This window comes from Vulpes lagopus, chromosome 21 (genome assembly GCF_018345385.1).
Source record: "Vulpes lagopus strain Blue_001 chromosome 21, ASM1834538v1, whole genome shotgun sequence".
NCBI lineage: Eukaryota > Metazoa > Chordata > Mammalia > Carnivora > Canidae > Vulpes > Vulpes lagopus.
The window spans coordinates 31,046,112-31,067,290 of record NC_054844.1 but is presented as its reverse complement, the minus strand read 5'-3'; the positions used below and the strand labels follow the sequence as shown (position 1 = coordinate 31,067,290).

The 21,179-nt window shown below is 34.0% G+C and overlaps 1 protein-coding gene across 1 annotated transcript in view; it reads left to right on the top strand.

Annotated features, from left to right (window-relative positions):
* The window catches only part of CPNE8 (copine 8), a 212,518-nt gene that overhangs the window by 28,015 nt on the left and 163,324 nt on the right, over positions 1 to 21,179 (top strand). The window contains exons 2-3 of the mRNA XM_041736348.1: positions 2,956 to 2,996; positions 4,254 to 4,300. Coding sequence (XP_041592282.1) covers positions 2,956 to 2,996; positions 4,254 to 4,300 — 88 coding nt within the window. The remainder of the gene's footprint in view (positions 1 to 2,955; positions 2,997 to 4,253; positions 4,301 to 21,179) is intronic.

Here is a 21,179-nt window from a genome sequence, read left to right as displayed (position 1 = left end):
CAGTGTGGCATTTTGTGAAGAACGGAGAAGTTAGGTTCATAAGGGCTGACTCTACTGGATGAATCTGTACTGGGATGAGCGTGTTCTTACTCATTTATTCAGTCTCTGATCCTCAGCTTCGTTTCTTGTTTATAAAACAGCCTTCACAGTAAGACCTGTCTTATTTTACTTAATGTGAATGTGCTGTATTCCTACTAGAATGTTGAAAAAGTAAAAATCTTCATTTCTATCATCAACCCAAACTTTATGATGCATTTTGATAATCACTGGTCTTTGATAGTATATATACTATTTTTTTTATTTTTTTATTTATTTTATTTTTTTTTAATTTTTATTTATTTATGATAGTCACACACAGAGAGAGAGAGAGGCAGAGATACAGGCAGAGGGAGAAGCAGGCTCCATGCACCGGGAGCCCGACGTGGGATTCGATCCCGGGTCTCCAGGATCGCACCCTGGGCCAAAGGCAGGCGCCAAACCGCTGCGCCACCCAGGGATCCCTGATAGTATATATATACTATTAAAGGATGTTTGCCTTTCCAAACTTCGACGTTTGAATTTTATTGATGAAATTTGTTGTCAAGCGGCAATGAGGAAGTTTAATTACAGATTTCACAGGCTAATTTATAAAGAGATTATGGAGTTTTATTTCTTGTCATATATAGGATCTAAGGTTTTTTTTTTATTTTTTTTTATTTTTCACCTTACCATGTATATTATGGGTCATAATGGTTATAAGAAACGATGTGACCTGTAGAGTCTATATGGTTAAAAATATTTATCTTTATTGTTGATAGAAATCCATTATTCCTTATTTGAGGTTAAAAATTATAGGTCTTTAAAAAAAAGATATATAGGCACTGCAATCACATTGTTTTTCTTTTAAATATGTGTATAACAAAATAGTTTTTAAGTCCAACTACATTGCAGTATTTTGCACTGTTATCTTCTAGATTATCATGAACTCTGAGAGAAAGAGCTGAATTACATTTTTTTTTAATATTTTTTTTTTCAATTTCTATTCATTCATGATAGTCACACACACACACAGAGAGAGAGAGGCAGAGACACAGGCAGAGGGAGAAGCAGGCTCCATGCACCGGGAGCCCGATGTGGGACTCGATCCCGGGTCTCCAGGATCGCGCCCTGGGCCAAAGGCAGGCGCCAAACCGCTGCGCCACCCAGGGATCCCCTGAATTACATTTTGTAAGGACACTAATGAGCAAGAGGCTGGGGATATGGGAGGGGTGAAGAACTTCCACTTAAATGTATAACCACCCTTGTAAATATATATTGGAGCAACTTTCCAAATGGAAATGCCTTAATTTACTGCTTGCTAACCATTGCTGGAGTCATAGTGTCTGCTTAGGGTACAGAATTATTTTAATTTGATTTCTGACTAGTGGTCTTTGAAGCTGACTTAATTCCAAATATAAATATGTCTGATATTTTCTCTTCTTTTTAGTAATATTTCAAGACAGAATGTCATTTAAAACTTTTTTTTGGTCTGTGCTGCATTGTTCTGTTGACTATTTTTATTTTCTTACTGTATAGTGATTCCAGGGAAGCAGTAACTTTTGAGAACCTGAAGTAAGAAAGGATATCACATTGATATTACAAAAAGCCTTTCAGGGATGCCTGAGTGGCTCAGTGGTTGAGCACCTGCCTTGGGCTCAGGTCATGATCCTGGGGTCCTGGTATGGAGTCCCCCATTGGGCTCCCTGCAGGGAGTTTATCCCTCTGCCTATGTCTCTAACTCCCTCCTCTGTCTCTCATGAATAAATAAATAAAATCTTTAAAAAGAAAAAAAGGCCTTTCAAATACCATGGGCAGTCCAGATAAGTGCACATGAGCAATAGTCCTGGGTGGAGGAATAAGACAGTTTAAACATGAGATTTTTAGTATAAGTATTATGCATAAAAATGTAATTTGTTCTTACAAGTTATTACTAATTAATAAAAGATGAATAAGGAGGACAAATTTAACTTTCGGAACATTCAAGTCATCATTCTAGGTTGCCAAATTTTTTCATACGAGGGTATAGCCTCAAATTATCACTTTTTAGAAAAAAAATCTGTCTTAGATGGAAATTTTTCCAATTGTCTTATTAATCAGGGCATACTGAATTAATTTTTTTGATTACTCAGGGTTATTGTTATGAGCATAAAGCGTAGGACTGCATTACTAGCATTGAAGGTCAACAGGATACCCCAATACCAGAGGAATCCAGACTTTCACAGCTTCTGATTTTCCATTTTTATTCTGGTTTAGATATGGGACTATCTGTAAATGAGAATAAATAGATGCTAATAATGGCCTCATCTACCTTTTAAATTTTTCTTCCGCTGAAAAAAATCTTAAATAAAGATATGTAGGTTCATTTTAAATTCCCAAACCACAGTAGCAACATAAAACTCCTCCAAATTGATATCACAGAAATGTCAATAGATATTGGTGCTTCACTGCTGCCTTCTAATTGTGTGGACTAATGTGATCATGGGCTCTGAATCTCAAAGAATTTTGCATCAGCAACAACCCACAATTCAATTCAGGAAACATTTCTGACCATCTGTATACTGATTAATGAAGGAATAAAAGGAAACTTGAAACAGTTAAATCTCTCAAATTTTAATCTTAGAATGTGGAGAGTCTTGTCATCACCCAGCTGCAGTACAAGGCTGAGCAAACAGGCCTCCGTCACCCGGGCTTCCTAAACCTAAGTGATATGTTCTTAGAATAAGTATAAGCAGATCTTTAACAAATTTTTATTTAGTCATGTATATATAATATGCATATATAACACATATAATACACAATCCAGACATCTATCACAGATATAATATATACTGTACATATATATTAAATGTATAATATATACAAAGTTGTATGTATATTTATGTATTTATAGAAATATTTTGTTCTTTTATTCATCTAACATTTTCCTTTATTCAACAGGAATCTTCTTGACAGAGACACATTCTCTAAATCTGATCCAAGTAGGTATCTATTACTTGCTTTTTGAAGCAGTCTACTTATTTTTCCTACTTGATTTTTGCAAAAATTGTATGAAACTTACAGTCTTTGCTTAAATACTTGTTTTAAAGCACAGGAAGCAAGATGGGATGGTCTCAAGCCCTGCATTCTCATCTACGTGGGCAGTAGTCTAGCTAAGGGAGAGGGAATCGCTTAGCACTTTGAGAATAAGATGGAAATGCAAATGTAAGGCAGTTCACTTTGAAATTAAAACTTCATGGTATGGCTATCTGATGGAAATTATATTTGAAAGGTGATCACAATAGGCTATAATTTTAAGTGATTTAGCCCCAGTGTTAAACTTTTCCTTCTTTTTTGTAAATAAAAAGAGTATATAAAGGCATGCATAACTAAGGAAGTATATATCATCTTGGATGAACTGAATTTTTTTGATTCCTAATTATGTATATTAAAAAATTGGAGATAACCTGTAAAATAAAAAAGTTTAAATTAGAAAACAGCAACAGTAATGTGTAAATCAACAAAGTGTTTCAAATCTTCTAATAGTTAGAAATTTATATCCTGCCGCTCTCCATCCCTACAAATATGTGGGCAGATGTGGTTTAATTAGAGGGGGAGGTTTTGGGAGATGTTAGCATTCTTGAGGTAGTCACTGGGGAAAAGGCATTACAATTTGTGAGTTTTTAAAATTCCTGGGGCTCACTTGACAAATGAGTGGGACTTTTTTAAATCCCTTAATCTTTACCCTAAAGACTTCATTTATCTTTTTTGTGAGTTCCTCTTGAGGTTGACAGGATTTCTTATGTGTTTACAGATATTGAGGGAGGGAGTTGCAAATATTAAATGTAGAGTATGATATACTCCATCCTCCTCCTTGTGATGGCTTTGTGCATTATGGATATCTTAGGAAGAGATTGACTTATGTCTAATTACATATTGAAATATTTCAAACTGTTAAATTATAGTTAAAAAGTTTATATATATATATCTGTAGCATAATGTAGATGAAGGAATTAGCAAATAATTATCATATGTTTTTGTGCCTAGGTCTATACATGTTAGGCTCTAAAGATCTGATGTAATTTTTTGTTTCTTTACACATTTTTTAGTTATTTCATGTTTTACTAGTGATTTTCTTACAAGAGTAAGGCTAGGAATTAGGAAATCATTTTGATGTCCCTTTTAGCTGAAAAATAAATTGTATCCATTCATATATTTATAAAAAGATATTCATATATTTACTTTTTGATCTTTTGTAGTTTGTGTCTTATATGTACAAGGAGTTGGAAATAAAGAATGGAGAGAGGTAAGCATTAAAAATTTTTAACATATCATTGTGCTGGAAAATATGGTATAAGTTACAATTTGGTCAGGATGGTACTTCCATGATTTTTAGTCTTCTTTAACACAAAGATTGCATTTTTTTTAGTTTATGAAAGTAATCTTTGTGTTTGTTTTTAATAACCCTCAATGTTTGTATGATTTATGACCTTCCTTTAGAATATTCTGGCCTTGAAACTTCTATTTTCCTCAGTCTAAAGTAAATGTAATGTGTTGCAATCCTTACAAAATTGAAGTCTAGACTTAGTCTCACTTTTAGAGGTCAACTGCTGATTTTTATGAAATATTGTGTTGTTTTAAGAGATTTTATTTATTATTTATGAGAGACACACAGAGAGAGGCAGAGACACAGGTAGAGGGAGAAGCAGGCTTCGTGCAGGGAGCCTGATGTGGGACTTGATCCTGGGACTCTGGGATCACACTCTGAGCTGAAGGTAGAAGCTCAACCACTGAGCCACCCAGGCATCCCAAAATATTGCTTTAAAGGGTTTTAAGTGTGGTACTTGATATCAACTATCACCTGAATTTTGACAGTTAGTAACTTATTATTTGAAAATAAAGTAGAAACGTAGTTTCCTGATACAAGCATATTTTGTTTAATGAAATAAAAGAAATAAAAGCAAGGAGGCAGAACCGTTATTTCAGTTAATTTATATTCTAGAATATCTCCATGTTCTTCAAATGGAAGGATGATTACCAAAGGGGAGGGGGACATATTAAAATAGGAGGTATTTCTATCTGCTTGTAGTTGCTGGTTATCCCAGGAAGTTAGTACATTGTTTTAATGAGGTTACAGTTTCTGGTGAGATTTCCCCAGTGAGATTTGTGCTATTTGTTGCCATAGATTGCTTTGCAGCCAGCCATCTTACCAGTGTCTCAACAGTGAGATAGAGGTAAGAATAGGTCATTGTAATTTATTCTCAAAACCGGCAAACCAGCAGAGTAAACCAATTCAAAAATTGTCCCTACTAAAAAAAAAAAAAAAAAAAAAAAAAAAATTGTCCCTACTGATAATGGGTCAGTGGGATACTGAGTACCAGCTTCCCATATTTAATTGCTTCTAGACATTTCCATATGGTTATTTGAGCTTTATGTCAAATTCGACATATCCGAATGTAAACTCAGCTCTACCTTATGGCTGTTGCTTCTTTGTTCCACGTATAGCTAATAATATCACCAGCCAAAATACCAAACTGCGACTTTTGCAGCCATCCTTGACTTTTTTCCCTTACCTTCCTTGTTGATCAGTTTTCCAGGGGTGTGAATTCTCTTTGGTTAAAGAAAAAAAATCTCAAATGAGCCACCTCTTTCACCCAGACCTATGTTATCTTTTGTCCTCTCTGTTAGAACATTCTCTTGAGTCCATACTCCTCTCTCTTGTTTCTCTAATTATTCCTTTGATTATTTTTCAAAACAATATGGTGTCTCTTGTCATTTGCTCTAAAATTTCCTTTCTCTAAGCCCTGGGGCAATCCAGTGCAACTCCTGACTGACCATAGGGGTCAGGCTAGCTGGGAATGGACACTTGCTAGAAGTGTTCAGAAAATAACATTACTTGAGGGACCAATAAAGGAACTGAGATAAATATTCATAAGGTACTGGACCAGGCCTCTGGACCAACACAGATCCCTAGTGATGAGGTTTTCCTATCACTACACAAGATCTTTGATGATAATAATGACTAACTACTATTCTCAGCCTTTTAGACATATTGACTAATTTCTTGTTTGCACAATAACCTTAAGAGAGGATGCTATTGCAATCCTAATTTTACACTTGAGGAAACTGAAGCACAGAAAGCTTAAATGACAGGATGAAAGTTACCCAGTTATCACTAACAAAGTGGGGATTTTAACCCCAACCATCTGGCTCCAGAGCTATTGCTGTTAGATCACCTTGCTTTGCAGACTTCTGATCTGATCCCAACATTCACATTCTGGTTTTATTAATGGAAGGAAATTCTGTAAATTGATTTTTGGGCTTTATTCTTACTTATTTAAGCTTGTCTCTGAATGATATAGGAAAGAAGGCCTATTGTGTAGGGAAAACAGCATAATAATAAAACAGAAAACAATATTCTGCTTGCTTATTTATTTTTTCTCCTTGAAGGAGTAAAAAGAGCTAGTAAGGGGGAATAATACTCAAAGAGGGTATAAAAACAAAGTAGAAATTGAGAAAGCAATGAGAAATAGGACCCAGAGTTATATAGTGTGGATAGGAACAGATGGATGAAGATGAAGAGAAACCAGTTAAGAGGCAATTTCAATAGACAGCATTTCAGAGGAATTAAAAGTGTTAAAAACTGGAGCATAGTCTGGAAGAATAGAAAGAAAGTGGCAGATGTAAGAGACAAGCATTTAGGAACTAAATCCATTGTATTTAGCAGCTAATTGTGCTTGCTGGATGAAGGATAGGTGTGAAAAAAATTAAACACATTATATATATTGTTAAATCACCACAAAACCATTTGAGAAAGACAGTTTCCTTAGTTTTCTTTAAAGGCTTTATTTATTTATTCACGAGAGACACACAGAGAGAGGCAGAGACATGGGCAGAGGGAGAAGCAGCCTGCAGGAGCCTGATGCAGGACTCCATCCAGGGACCCCAGGACCATGCCCTGAGCCAAAGGCTGATGCTCATCCACTGAGCCACCCAGGTTCCTGACAATTTCCTTATTTTTAAAAAATTTATTTTTATTTCGATTCAGTTTGCCAACACAGAGTGTAACAACCAGTGCTCATCCTATCAAGCCGACAGTTTCCTTATTTTGAGACAAGTGATGTAGTAGTTAAAGGAATGCACTCGACCTCTCAGTGTCTGTTTCCTCATCTGCGATGTGGGCAATGATATGATTTTAGCTCATATAGTGGTTGTAAAGATCCAGTATGAACCCTCTGATAACAGTGTCTGGCACACAGGAAACATTATATGATTAAGGATAGAGTGGGACTCTAAGACATCAAAAAACTTGTACAAGGATAACAAAACTAGTCAGGTAAGTAAATTCCTGCATTATAAAATTCTGTAAAATTCATTGCACAAGCCCAGCAGTTGATGGGAAAATGACCTATGGGATTTACTTGGCCTCAAACCTAATATGAAGCAGTGGTGTTACACAGCTGCTAAAAAGCTAATGCAATCTGAGGATGCATTGATGGATGTGCAGTGCTTACATCAAAGGAGATAATGCTATTATGTTGAACTACATGAAATTGTCATTTTTGTAGGTCAAAAATGGTTGAGTGTTGGCAGTTTCACGTGATTCAATCAAATGCTATTGTATTTTGCTCTGGTGTGAGCAGATCTGCAGTGTGACTTGTTTAGTTCTTGAAGACCATCAAAACGCCAACCGTGTATTTTAGGAGGGCTAGCATCTTGAAGGGAGGGATAGAAGCTATCCCACATGAATAAAGGAATGTTGAATCTAAAAAAATGCAAAGACTCTGACTAGTCATAATAAATGTCTTCAAACTCTTAACGGTATTTTCAGTTAGAAACGGGAGTACACTCACTTGATATTGAAACAAAAAAGGAGGAAACAAAAAATGTGGCTGAGAGGATGAAGAGATAAAGAGATGTTGTTTTATCCATTGTGAGGAAGACCTTTGGAACATTTAGCATATTCCATGGTGGAATGGGTTTCCTGGAACTGTGTGCTGTTCCAGGATATCCTGTTTCTGAAAGTATCCAAACAGGAGCAGACTAATTAATCAGGAGTGAAATTGGACTCAATAACTCCTAATTTCCTTACAACCTGCTTTTTTTTATGAGTCTATAGAGTTCAAAAGAGTTTTCTAGTTGTTTTATCAGCTCTTCCAACTATTTTTCAAGTATTGAACATTATTTTACAAGATAACAGCAAAAAACCACTCTGGTAACTATGCTCAGGATATTTGGAATCAGACAAGTAAAACTATTATTAATACTTTATTAATAGCTTTAAATATATCCACCCATTTATCAATTTGATATTTTTTTGGGTACCTGTTATGTAGCTGCACTGGTGGAAAATGTTTTAAAACAGTATTCTTCCTCAAGGAGCATCTAATATATTTGGAGAATGTCACCAGCAACTCCTGTGTGTCTACACTATCACTGCACTGATTTAGGTTTCAACACTATGTCAGTAATAGAGTGGTTGGTTGTCTTTGTGTTTGAATTTAGTTGTATTCTGGAAAAGTATGTGGTAACTAGCTATATGATTTTATGTTCTGGGATAAATTACCTTTAGATAGTAAGAAGTAATAAAAAAAAGAAAAAAAGAGCTGAAACTGTGTTGAAACAAAGGCTCCAAATGAAGAGGTAGAAAAAAATATTTAAAATTGATCTGTTGAAATCTGCAATTTTAAAATTATATCTGACACTGTTAGAATTACCTGCATGTCTTCTATAAATTCTAATGATTGTGAATTATCAAAAGCTCTTGAAGTAATTGATCTTTTAAAACTAAAATTATATTTCAGTGCCTAACAATTTTGGTGCTAAAAATGATACTTAAGTGCCACAAATCATGAAAATATGAAAACCTCTTAGTGGCAAGTGGAAATGGGAAAGTATTATCCCTGAGGATGCACACTTCACTTTGAGAGGTTCTGAAAATGTTGCAATTAACGTATTTGAGTTAAATTTTAGTTGTCCATAGGCACTCTATTTTGTGAATTACTCTTAAACATTGAAAATTATAGAGTTGGTTTTAGATTCTCTAAGTTAGTATGTGATGACAAAAAGGAAAGTGAAGTTTATATAATTCACAGCGATCATGGTTTGACGGTAAATCTACTGCCACTTGTTGATTACTATAGTTTGACATTGTCTCTGCTTCTGAGCCATTCCTCTCCATACTGAATCATATATGTATAATATATAAACACACAAACATATTCAGAAAGGATGAGAATATTGTTCACAGTCCCGCTTAAATGGTACCTTACCTCTTAGACTTTTCTGTTTCGCGACTAGAACTTCCACCTTGCACCATTAAAATCCTATAATTTCTATATCTTTCTCATAGTCCTTGTCACTTTCTACTTTATATCATTCAACACACATCAAGGTCTTTTTTGTGAACTTATTCCCTTAACTTAGTGCTCCGTTAAGGTCAACCTCCTGCACTATAGCATTTAAGATAGGGCTTTGTTCTTAGAAGGTGCCAGTTAATATTTGTTGGAAGGATAAATTTGAGGAGACCCTCAAATTTAGGCACACACTTAACTCTCATGGTTTCAGAATTAGGAGTTGGAAGAAGGTCATTTGGTATGAAGGTCACGTTTTTCAAATGAGAACATATGTGTGGTATACTAACTAGTTATAAGAGCCCAGGATTTATTCTGCAGCTCCTTATCATGACTTTTAACTACATATTTTGGAACTTGAATTAAACAGCATCCATGTAAAATATATACAGTCCTTGAAGCTTAAGGGGCACTGATTTCATTCTCTCCTTTTTTGTCTTATAGGAATACTAGAGTGAACCATCTAAGGTTATTGATACAGGACAGAAAACTCCCCACAATCTTAGGCAGGCACTGTTGCTCAGCCTCGGAGGAGGGCCCTGTATGACACTGCCTTCCCATATAGGATTCATGATGCAGAGCAAATGAACATGTCTGTTTTGTTTAGTTTGCTTTTCTCTTTTTTAAAAGAAATATATTAATGACTGAATACTGTGAAACATTCAATCTGCAGGGATTATATTCTTCTCATAGACATTTAAAGGATTCTCACAATATATACCTTGACTTCACTGCAATTCACTGAGGCGATTGTAACAGGCTGGAGCTGGGCTGCAATAGAACACGCCAGTACCAGTGCTGACAAGAGCCTAACAAGTGCCAACTTATAGAGGATTACGCATTTTGAATTCTAATGAACTGTTTTAACCTTCAGGAAGAATTGTAAAGACCTGTACATAGCACAGCATGATCCCGATAATATATATACATGTACATCCACAAATACACCTTGTACCAAATAATGCTTTCTTGTAGTAGAATAAGAATCGTGTAAATTCTAAAAGATCTTAGCAGGTTTTCTTTCCCTATTCATTGTTTCTTATCAGTTTAAAAAGACTCCTTCAAGCATGTCAGATGAAAAACAATTAGGATTAAAAGTTTCCATTTAATTTCCTTTAAACCATTGAGGCTTCATTAAACTCTTTTCACTTACTTAAAAAAAAAAAAAGTTTGAAGTTCTCTTACAAGAACACTTGTGTGGCCTGTGGTTGAAAGAATTTTGTAATACCAATATCTTCTGTGATACATGTAGTCAGTCTTAAGGCATTACTATTTTAGCAAAAATATTTTGTGTGCCCCTCAGGAACATACTCTATACATTTGCGTTGCCAAAGTCAGACATACTAGTTTTGGAAAGAGATCTTTGAGCCTTGAAGTCTCTTTGTTTAGAAAAGGACATGAAGTAGTTTTACAAATATTCCTGGCTACAGATGATTAGAAGCCGTGGCTTAATTTAAGTTGTCCTTTCTTTATATGACTCAGTTAAAGTCTTTTAACTCTATGAATATACTGTGACTAATTGAATGAGAATCATACTTTCAATAGAATTTTGCTGGTTATTACTTGAAAAACAAATCCAGAATAATTTTGGTCTCTTGAATTATTTTTTTCAGGAAAGAAATTATTGAGATATAATTGATGTGTAACATTATATAAGTTTAGAATGTACAATGTAGTAATTAGATATATGTATATATTGCAAAATGATTACTAAAATGAGTTAACCCATCTATCATCTATCATCTATCTATCTATCATCTATCATCTATCTATCTATCATCTATATTTTTGTGTGTGTTGTGGTGAGAACTTTAAAAATCTATTCTCTTAGCGGCTTTCAGATATTTAATATAGTATTATTAACTACAGTCACTATGTTGTACATCACATTTTCAAAACTTATTCATTTTATGACTGGAACTCTGCACCCCTTAGACCACTTTTGTCCATTCCTGCTTCCCCTGACAACTGCAAATCTGTCCTGTTTCTATGAGTTTAGTTTTTTTTAGATTCCACATGTAAATGAGATCACATAGTATTTATCTTTTTCTGACTGACTTATTTCACTTAGAATAATGCCCTTAAATTTCATCTATGTTGTTTTGCAAATGGCAGAATTAATTCCCTTTTTATTATGGCTGAATTTCTGTTCTGTTTTTAATATACCTTTTTATTGAAATTAAAACATACCCAAATAAGGGGGAAAATAATACAACACAATAATTTATTAAATGTGAATACATAATGTAACCACCACCTAGAGCAATAAATAGAACCTTCTAGCAATCCAGCAATTCTGATTGTGCCCTTCTCTTCTCCCAAATTAAACCACTATCTTGGCTTCTAACACTATAGAGTAATTTTTTCCATTCTTACGCCTTATATAAATAGAATGACGTAGTATATATTTATTTGTGTCTAGTTTCTTTAACTCACAATTATGCTTTGATACTCTTTCCATGCATGTGGTAATAAATACTTTGGTTTTATTTTTTGCCGTATGGTTTTCTATTTTATGAATACACCCCAATTTATTTATCCGTTCTACTCTGGATAGACATTTGGGTCGTTCCCAGTTGTTGCATATTATGATTAACTGATTAGAACATTCTTGTGCTTCTCTCTCTCTTTTTTTTTTTAAAGATGTTTATTTATTTATTCATGAGAGACACACAGAGAGAAGCAGAGACATAGGCAGAGGGAAAAGTAGGCTCCCTGTGGGGAGCTTGATGTGGGACTCAATCAATCCCTGGAGGCTGGGATCATGCCCTGAGCCAAAGGCAGATGCTCAACCATGGAGCCACCCAGGCATCCCTATTTATATATTTCTTCTTCTTTTTTTTTTTTTAAGATTTTATTTATTTATTCATGAGACACACACACACACACAGAGAGAGAGAGAGAGAGAGAGAGAGAGTCAGAGACGCAGGCAGAGGGAGAAGAATGCTCCATTCAGGGAGCCTGACATGGGACTCGATCCTGGGTCTCCAGGATCACACCCTGGGCTGAAGGCGGTGCTAAACCAGTGAGCCACCCGGGCTGACCTATATGTATTATTCTTATTGTTTGTATATGTAGGAGTAAAATTTCTAAGCCATAGGTTATATATATTTTCATTTTTAAAAAATTTAGATATAATTGACATATAACATTATATTAGTTTAAGGTACAGCATAATACTATTTTTATATATATTGTGAAATGATTACCACGATAAATCTCATTAACATCTGTCACCACATATAGCTACAATTTTTTCCCTTGTGATAGGAACTTTTAAGATTTACTCTTTTAGCAACTTTCAAATACACACATTTTTTTGTTACTAACTATAGTCACCATGCTGTGCATTATATCCCGTATCTATTTATTTTGTAACTAAAGTTGATACCTTTTGACCTCCTTCACTCTTATTTTTTCACACCCCACCCTTGCCTCTGCCAGCAACCACCAATGTGTTCTCTGTACCTATGAGTGTTTTTTAAAAATTTTAATTAATTAATTATTTTTTACATTTTTAAAATTTAAGCTCAGTTTGCCAACATACAGTGTAGCACCCAGTGCTCATCCCATCAAGTGCCCTCCTGAGTGCCCAGTACCCAGTTTACCCCATCCCCCCATCCTTCTCCCCTTCTACAATTCTTTGTTTCCCAGAGTTAGAAGCCTCTCATGGTTGCCTCCCTCTCTAATTTTTCTCACTCAGTTCCCTTCCCTTCCCTTCTAATCCCTTTCACTATTTCTTATATTCCACGTATGAGTGAAACCATATGATGATTGTCCTCCTCCGATTGACATATTTCATTCAGCATAATACCTATGGGCTTTTAAAGTTTATTTAAAAAATATTCTACATATAAGTGAGATCATACAATATTTGTCTTTGGCTTATTTAACTTAATATAATGCCCTCATGGTCCATTCATGTTGCCACAAATGGCAGGATTTCCTTCTTTTTTTATGGCTGAATAACATTCTAATACATGTAAATTAGAATATTATATATAGAGAGATATATACTATTATATGTAGAATAGTATAATATTAGATATAGAATATACAGATATATAGAGATGTCACTTCTTTATCCCTTCATTCATTGATGGACACTTATGTTGTTTTCATATCTTGGCTATTGTAAATAATCCTGCAATGAACATATCTTTTTGAGTTAGTATCTTTGTTTCCTTTGGGTAAATACCCAGAAATAAAATTGCTGCATCATATGGTAGTTCTGTTTTTAATTTCTTGAGGACCTTACATATTGTTTTCCCATAGTGACTGCACCAGTTTACAGTCCTACCAACGATGCACAAGGGTTCCCCTCTTATCCACGTCCTCCCCAATACTAGCAATTTCTTAACTTTTTGATAAGACCATTCTGACAGGTGTAAAGTGATACTTGTTGTAGTTTTTATTTGCATCTCCCTGATGGTTAGTGTTGTTGGGTGCCTTTTTTTGCACCTATTGGCCATCTGTATGTCTTTGGAAAAAATGTCTGTTTAGATAGATCCTCTGCCTATTTTTTAATTGGGTTAATTTTTTTTCTTTTTTACTATTGAGTTAAATGAGTTCTTTATATGTTTTGGATCCTAGTCACTTACCAGGTACATGATTTGTAAACATTTTCTCCTATTCAGTAAGTTGTCTTTTCAATTTCTTGATGGCTTCCTTTGCTGTGCAGAAACTTTTAAGTTTGATGCATTCCCATTTGTTTATTTTCGATTTTTTGTTTGATTCAAAAAATTATCACCAAGACCTGTGTCAGGTTGCTTACTGCCTCTATTTTCTTCTAAGAATCTTATGGTTTCAGGTCTTACATTCAAGTCTTTAACTATTTTGGATTAGTTTTTGCATACGGTATAAGAGTTTCATTCTCTTGCATTTGATGGTCCAGTTTTCCCATGGTTTATTGGAGAGACAATTCTTTCCCCATTGTTTATTCTTGGCTCCTTTGTTGTAAATTAATTGATACACATAGGTTGATTTCTGGGCTCTTTATTCTGATCTATTGGTTTTTGTATCTGTTTTTATGCCAGTACTATACTGTTTTGATTACTAACTCGGTAATACAGTTTGAAATCTGGGATTGTGATGCTTCCATTGGTGTGCATATTTTCATTTTCAGTACATACCGCCAAAATCATTTTCCATCTGCCATTCTCATGGTGGAGCATTCTTGTTAATGCTTTCTATTGTTAAGTTTTTTTTTTTTAAATGTTTCCATTCTGGTTAGTGTGCAAAGGTATCTTGTTTGAATTTTAACTTCCTGCTATCTGACTGAGCATCATTTGGTATACCTAGTGATCATTTGGCTATTTTTTATGATGGGCATGCTCAGCTGTTTTTCCAATTATTGATTTTTAGGAGTTATTTATATCTTTAGGATAGGAATTTTTGTTGCTAATATGTCTGGCAAATGTCTCCTTTTGTAGCATTGTTTTTTACTCTCTGAGCTCTGTATTTTGGTGAACAGAAGTTCTTTTTTAAAAAAACATATTTTATTTATTTATTAATGAGACAGAGAGAGAGAGAGAGAGAGAGAGAGAGAGAGGCAGAGACATGGTCAGAGAGACGCAGGCTCCATGCAGGGAGCCTGATGTGAGACTCGATCCTGGGATCCAGGATCACGCCCTGGGCTGAAGGCAGGCACTCAACCGCTGAGCCACCCAGGCATCCCAGAAGTTCTTAATTTTAATTTAGGTCAACATAGTAGTCTATTCCTTTATGAGCTGTGCTTTTGTTTTGTTTTAGAATACTTTCTTATTTGAAGGCCATGAAGATGTTCCTCAATGTTATATTCTAGAAGTTTTATTGTTTTAACTTTCATATTTAGATTTATACTTCCTCAGATTAATTTTTGGGTATGGCTTGAGGTAAAATTTACTTTGATTCCATGTGGTATCTAATTGACCCAGGAACATTTATTAAAGAGATTTCCTTTTCCTACTGTGCAATCATATCACCATTATCATAAATGAAAATGACTATATGTGAGGGCCCTTTTTGATTTCTATTACGGTATACTTTGTTTTGATAACTAAATCTGGTTGTTGGTGCTTTGTAGTTTTTTTTTTTTTTTCAAGATTTTCAATGCCAAGGGTTAGCATTTTTTTTTCTTGTAAAGGACCAGATATAAATAAGAGATGCATAAATATTTTAGGCTAGATGGCCCTATGGTCTCTCTAGCCAATGTAGCATGAAAGCAGCCATGGACAATACATGAATGCTTGACTATGGCTATGCTTCAATGAATCTTAATTTATGAAACAGGCAGCAGGCCAGATTTGGCTCAGGGGCTGTAATTTTCTGAACCCTGCTCTAGGATGTTCTTAGGTTTTTACCTTTCTACAGAAATTTTGGAATTTATTTCCTACTTCATACATACATATGCACATGAGCATGCACACACACAGAGACACACTGAGATCTAAGATTGCTTTGAAACTGTAGATCAAGTTCAGAGAATTGAAATATGTAAAATAGTATGCCTTATGATGTATGAAAATGGATATCCCTCTAATTATTTTTCTTTAGTTTCTTTTAATATGTTATAGTATTTTTATGTAGAGCTCTTGTATATCTTTAGTTGGACTTCATTTTAGTAACTTAATATTTTTTATTTTAATGTAACAGCATCTTTTATTTTTTTTATTGAGATATATAAAATATAATTTGTTTTTTGGGTAATAACTGAAGTGACATTGCTCAATTTACTAATGATAGTTTGTAGAGTCTTAAAAATTTTCTGCATAAATTATGCTGATCTGCACATTAGAGTTTTATTTTTCCCTATCTAATCATGATATTTATTGCACTATAAGTACTTCTTGTACAGTGTTGAATAAAGGTAGTATTAGGAAGCATCCTTGTTTTATTCCTGATCTTAAGGGTCAAGTTTTCATGTATGTATCTTTTGAGATGCTTATATGATTTTTCTTTATTTTGTCAATGTGGTGAATTACATGTGTTTTCAGTTAAAATACATATTATTTCTGGAATAAAACCCATTAGTTCATAATGTTTTACCTTTTAAATATATTATGTGCTATGCTTTGCTAATATGTATTAGAATTTTGAATTTATGCTATGAGTGATACTGATCTATAAATTTCCTTTCTTGTCATAGACTTCAGATTTTGTTACTTAGGTTAGGCAGGCTTCATTAAATGTGCTTGAAAGTATTTCCACTTTTTCTGTTCTCTGAGAGAATATATGAAAGGTTAATGCCATCTTAATTAAAATGTTTAGAACATTTTGCTGTTAAAGCATTCTTAGCCTAGATATTTCTTTGTGGGATATTTTAACTTCAGATTCATTTCCTTTCTTACGTGTATGTTTACTCAAGATCTCCATTTCCTCTTCTGTCAGTTTTGTATGTTATGTTCTTCCATGAATTCATTAGTCTTGCCCAAATTCTCAAATTTATTGGCACAAAGTTTCTTTTTTTTTCAAAGTTTCTTATAATATACTGTTATGTTTAATTTCTGTATGATTTATAATGATGCTCTTTTTATTTTCTGATATTGATAATTTGCATTTTCTCTCTTTTCTCCCTCTTGATTAAAGTTAAGGTTTATCAGTTTTATTAGTCTTCTCAAAGAATCTACATTTGCCTTTATTGATTTTTTTTTTAGTTTTTTTAAAGTTTATTGATTATTGCAATAATCTTTGTTACTTTTCCCCACATTTTGGGGATTTAATTTGTTGTTCTGTTTCTAAATTCTGTTTCTAAACATTTATTTTTAGTCCTCTGTCTTTTCTATTAAATGCATTTTAGGCTACAATTTCTTTTGGTATGTTGTACTTTTGTTAACTTTTAGATTCAAACTTTTTAAAAATTTGAAACTATCTTATATTTATAGAAAGTTGCAAATATAAAAATGTTTTTTCCTTTGGACTATTTGAGAATAAGTTGCCAACATAATGACCCATAGCCCTTGAATACTTTTTTGCACAAAGGATATTCTCCTACATAGCCATAATATAATACTGAGACATAGGGAATTAACATTGACATGTTACTACCATCAAATCATAAGATCAGTTTTCAGCATTTGTCCCAATAATATGTTTTAAAGCAGACGGATTCCATTCAGAATTACATGTTGCAGTAGTTGTCATTTTTTTGGGTTTCTTTTGATCTTGAATACTTCCCTCATCTTTCCTTACCTTTGTTGACCTTGACACTTTTGAAAATGAAATGTCCCCTACATTATAGAATTTCTCTTATTTTGATTTTGTGGAATATTTTCTCTCATGTGCAACTTTGGATGAAATATCACAGAGGTGATAACTGTGTGTTCTTCTTGTTGTATCATATCTGGTGGCACAGGATTTTGATATGTCCCAGTTTTAGTTAGGTTAATTTTGCTCACTTGATTAAAGTAATGTCTGCTAGCCTTCTCCACCAAAAAGTTACAGTCCTTTTTTGTAGTTAATATTTTGGGGGAAGACTCTGGGAATTATGTTAGGAAAGTAGTTGATGAGTGTGTGGGGAGATGGGTTTGAGAGTATATAAATATCTCCTTCCTCATTAGACTTTTAATTTATTAATTTATTTTATAAGCATAGACTCACTGTTTATTCTTTTTCAATGGATTTTTATATATTACTGTTTATTTGGGAGTTCAAATTTTCACAAATTTGACAAATTGGAGCACCTTCAAGTGGGCTTCTGTGTGTTTTAAAAAATACCACTGTCAAAATACAAATCAAAACCAGTGGGATACCACTTCACACTGGTTAGATTGGCTAAAATGAACAACTCAGGAAACAACAGATGTTGGCGAGGATGTGGAGAAAGGGGAACCTTCTTCCACTGTTGATGGGAATGCAAACTGATGCAGCTACTCTGGGAAACAGTATAGAAATTCCTCAAAAAGTTAGAAATAGAGCTACTCTACAACCCAGCAATTGCACTACAATGTATTTATCCAAAGGATACAAACACAGTGATTCAAAGGGGTACATGCACCTCAGTGTTTGTAGTGGCAATGTTCACAATACCCAAAATATGGAAAGAGTCCAGATGTCCAGTGACAAATGAATGGATAAAGAAAATGTGATATATCAAAAAAGAATGAAATCTTGCCATTTGCAATGATATGAATGGAGCCAGAGTGTATTCTGCTAATTGAAATAAGTCAGTTAGAGAAAGACAAATACCATATGATTTCATGGATATGTTGAATTTAAGAAACAGAACAGATGAACATAGAGGAGGGAAGGAAAAATAAAATAAGATGAAAATTCAGAGGGAGGCAAACCATAAGAGATGCTGAACTCTAGGAAAAACTGAGGGTTACTGGAGGGGAGGTTGTAGGGGAGAACAGATAACTGGGTGATGGACACTAAGGAGGGCACTTGATGTAATGCACATTGGATGTTATATGCAACTGATGAATCACTACATTATACCTCAGAAACTAATAAAAAAAAGATAAAGTCTACTTAATAAATAAATAAATAAATAAATAAATAAATAAATAAACCCCTGTCATTCTTTCGGCAGTTCTTTACTTCCAGAAGCAGGATGTTTAGGACTTTTACTCTTTCTCTGGAACTATTTCCCAAATTCTACTTCACATGATATTTGAATAGTTAATCTGGCTTTCTTTTCTTTAATGTTTGCACAGTTAGTCTTTTTTCTCCTGGATTTACTTTTTAGTTTCTTGTGTTTTTGTACTTAAAGTGTGTTTCCAGTAAGCAGCAGACACTTGGGCTTAAAAATAAATCTACACCAATAATATTTATTTTATTGGAAGTGTTAGGTTATTTACAATTAGTGGGATTGCCAATATATTTCAGTTTATTTATGAATTTTTAATTTTTATTTACTTATGATAGTCACAGAGAGAGAGAGAGAGAGAATGGCAGAGACACAGGCAGAGGGAGAAGCAGGCTCCATGCACTGGGAGCCCGATGTGGGATTTGATCCCGGGTCTCCAGGATCGCGCCCTGGGCCAAAGGCAGGCACCAAACTGCTGCGCCACCCAGGGATCCCTATATTTCAGTTTAAATCTGCCTTTTATTGTTTCTTTTTTACTTTTTAAATTTTATTCATGTCTTAAATTCCTTATCCCTCATTTTTTTTCTTCTTTGGATTTGACAATAATTTTTTAGCATTACTTGTTTTTCCCAATATTAGGCTGTTAGTTTTACGTTCTTTTACTACTTTTAGTAGTTACTCTAAAGATTTCAACATGTGCATAAAAGTTTCTTGATATTTTAGAATCTGATAAGTTAATTTTGTTACAGATTTCCAGAAAATGCTTAGTCCTAATACATTTTAACTTGCCTCTATTCCCATGTTTGGTATCATTATTGTGAATGTTAATTTTGTATGTGATGTAAACACACAGGATAGTTTATTATTATTTTACATCATCAATATTCTTTTTTTATTTTCCATGTATTGACTGTATGAGGTGCTCTTCATTTCTTTGTGCATTTGTATGTTTCCTTCAATAATCATTTTAATTCTGTATGAAGAATTCCCTTTAAAATATGTTGGAGGGGAATGGGTGACGGGCACTGAGGTGGACACTTGACGGGATGAGCACTGGGTGTTTTTCTGTATGTTGGTAAATTAAACACCAATAAAAGTTAAAAAAAAAAATTTATGTTGGTGCAGTTTTGCAGTCATGTTGTCAATAATTGTCTCAGTTTTCTTTACAGGGAGGTGCCCTTATTTGACATTCACTTTTCTCTTTTGTTTATTGGGAACAAATAAAACCATACAAAAAATAAAAACCTTGGTGAATTATTAGAAGGCAAACACCCATATAACCATTAACAAGGTCAAGAAATAGAACTTTGCCAGCACCCTAGAATTTTTTTTCATCGACCTTCCCAACAGAGCACTCTGTTTTCAAAGAGTAATGATCCATGTGTGTGTGCATGTGTTTATGGTTTTATTATCCAAGTGTGCATTTTTCAGCATTATAGTTTAGTCATGCACATTTCAAAAAAATGGTATGTATTTTCTGTTTCTTTTAGTCTACAGCTTTCCCTCTGTTCCTTTGTTTTTCTTATAACTTTTCTTACAACTTAGAAACTGACCATTTTACCTATAGATTTCCACAGTCAGGATCTTATTGACTACATGCTAATGGTGCAGTTCATCATGCTTTTGCTATTCTCTGTATTTCTATAATTTGACAGTTGTATTAGGAGGTTGATCGGACATAAGTTCAATTCTTTTAGCAAATGTGTTGGTGATGGTGTGAACTTTCCATAGGAAGCAAATGATGTCTTGTGTTCTCTCTATTTTGGTGTAGTACCCATTGATGCTTAGGACCTGGATCTTTGGGGGTTTTCCACTTCTTAGTTGGAATAATGTTGCATTCTGTCAGCATTATCAGATCATATCAATTATGTTGACATTGAATGCTTTATTTTCTCTCTTTTAGCCCCAGTGGGGTCTTAGTTCTATAAGTAATGCTCACCACCACTCCATACGTCAATATTTCTATAGTAATTTTGGTTATCTAAAGCTCAGTCTCTAGTAGATTTTTTAGAAGAGCTCATGGGACCAATATTCATGTGGTTTCATTATGTCAACAACAATTTGTGCCCTTTGAATATGAAGAATATACAATTTTTTTATTATATTTCTTTTGTTAGGTATATTAAATGTTATTCATTTTTTTGTCATAAAACATTTCTGTCAAAAACTCTGAAGAAAATCTAGTTTTGTCTTTCTTTAAGCCATGTGATGATGAATTGCAGTTTTTAATACTTGTCTGTTCTTTGTTATGATTTTCTTCTTTGTGAACTTCTGTTATTATATGATGGGTCCAGTTTGCCTGTACTCAGTATTTGATACTTTCT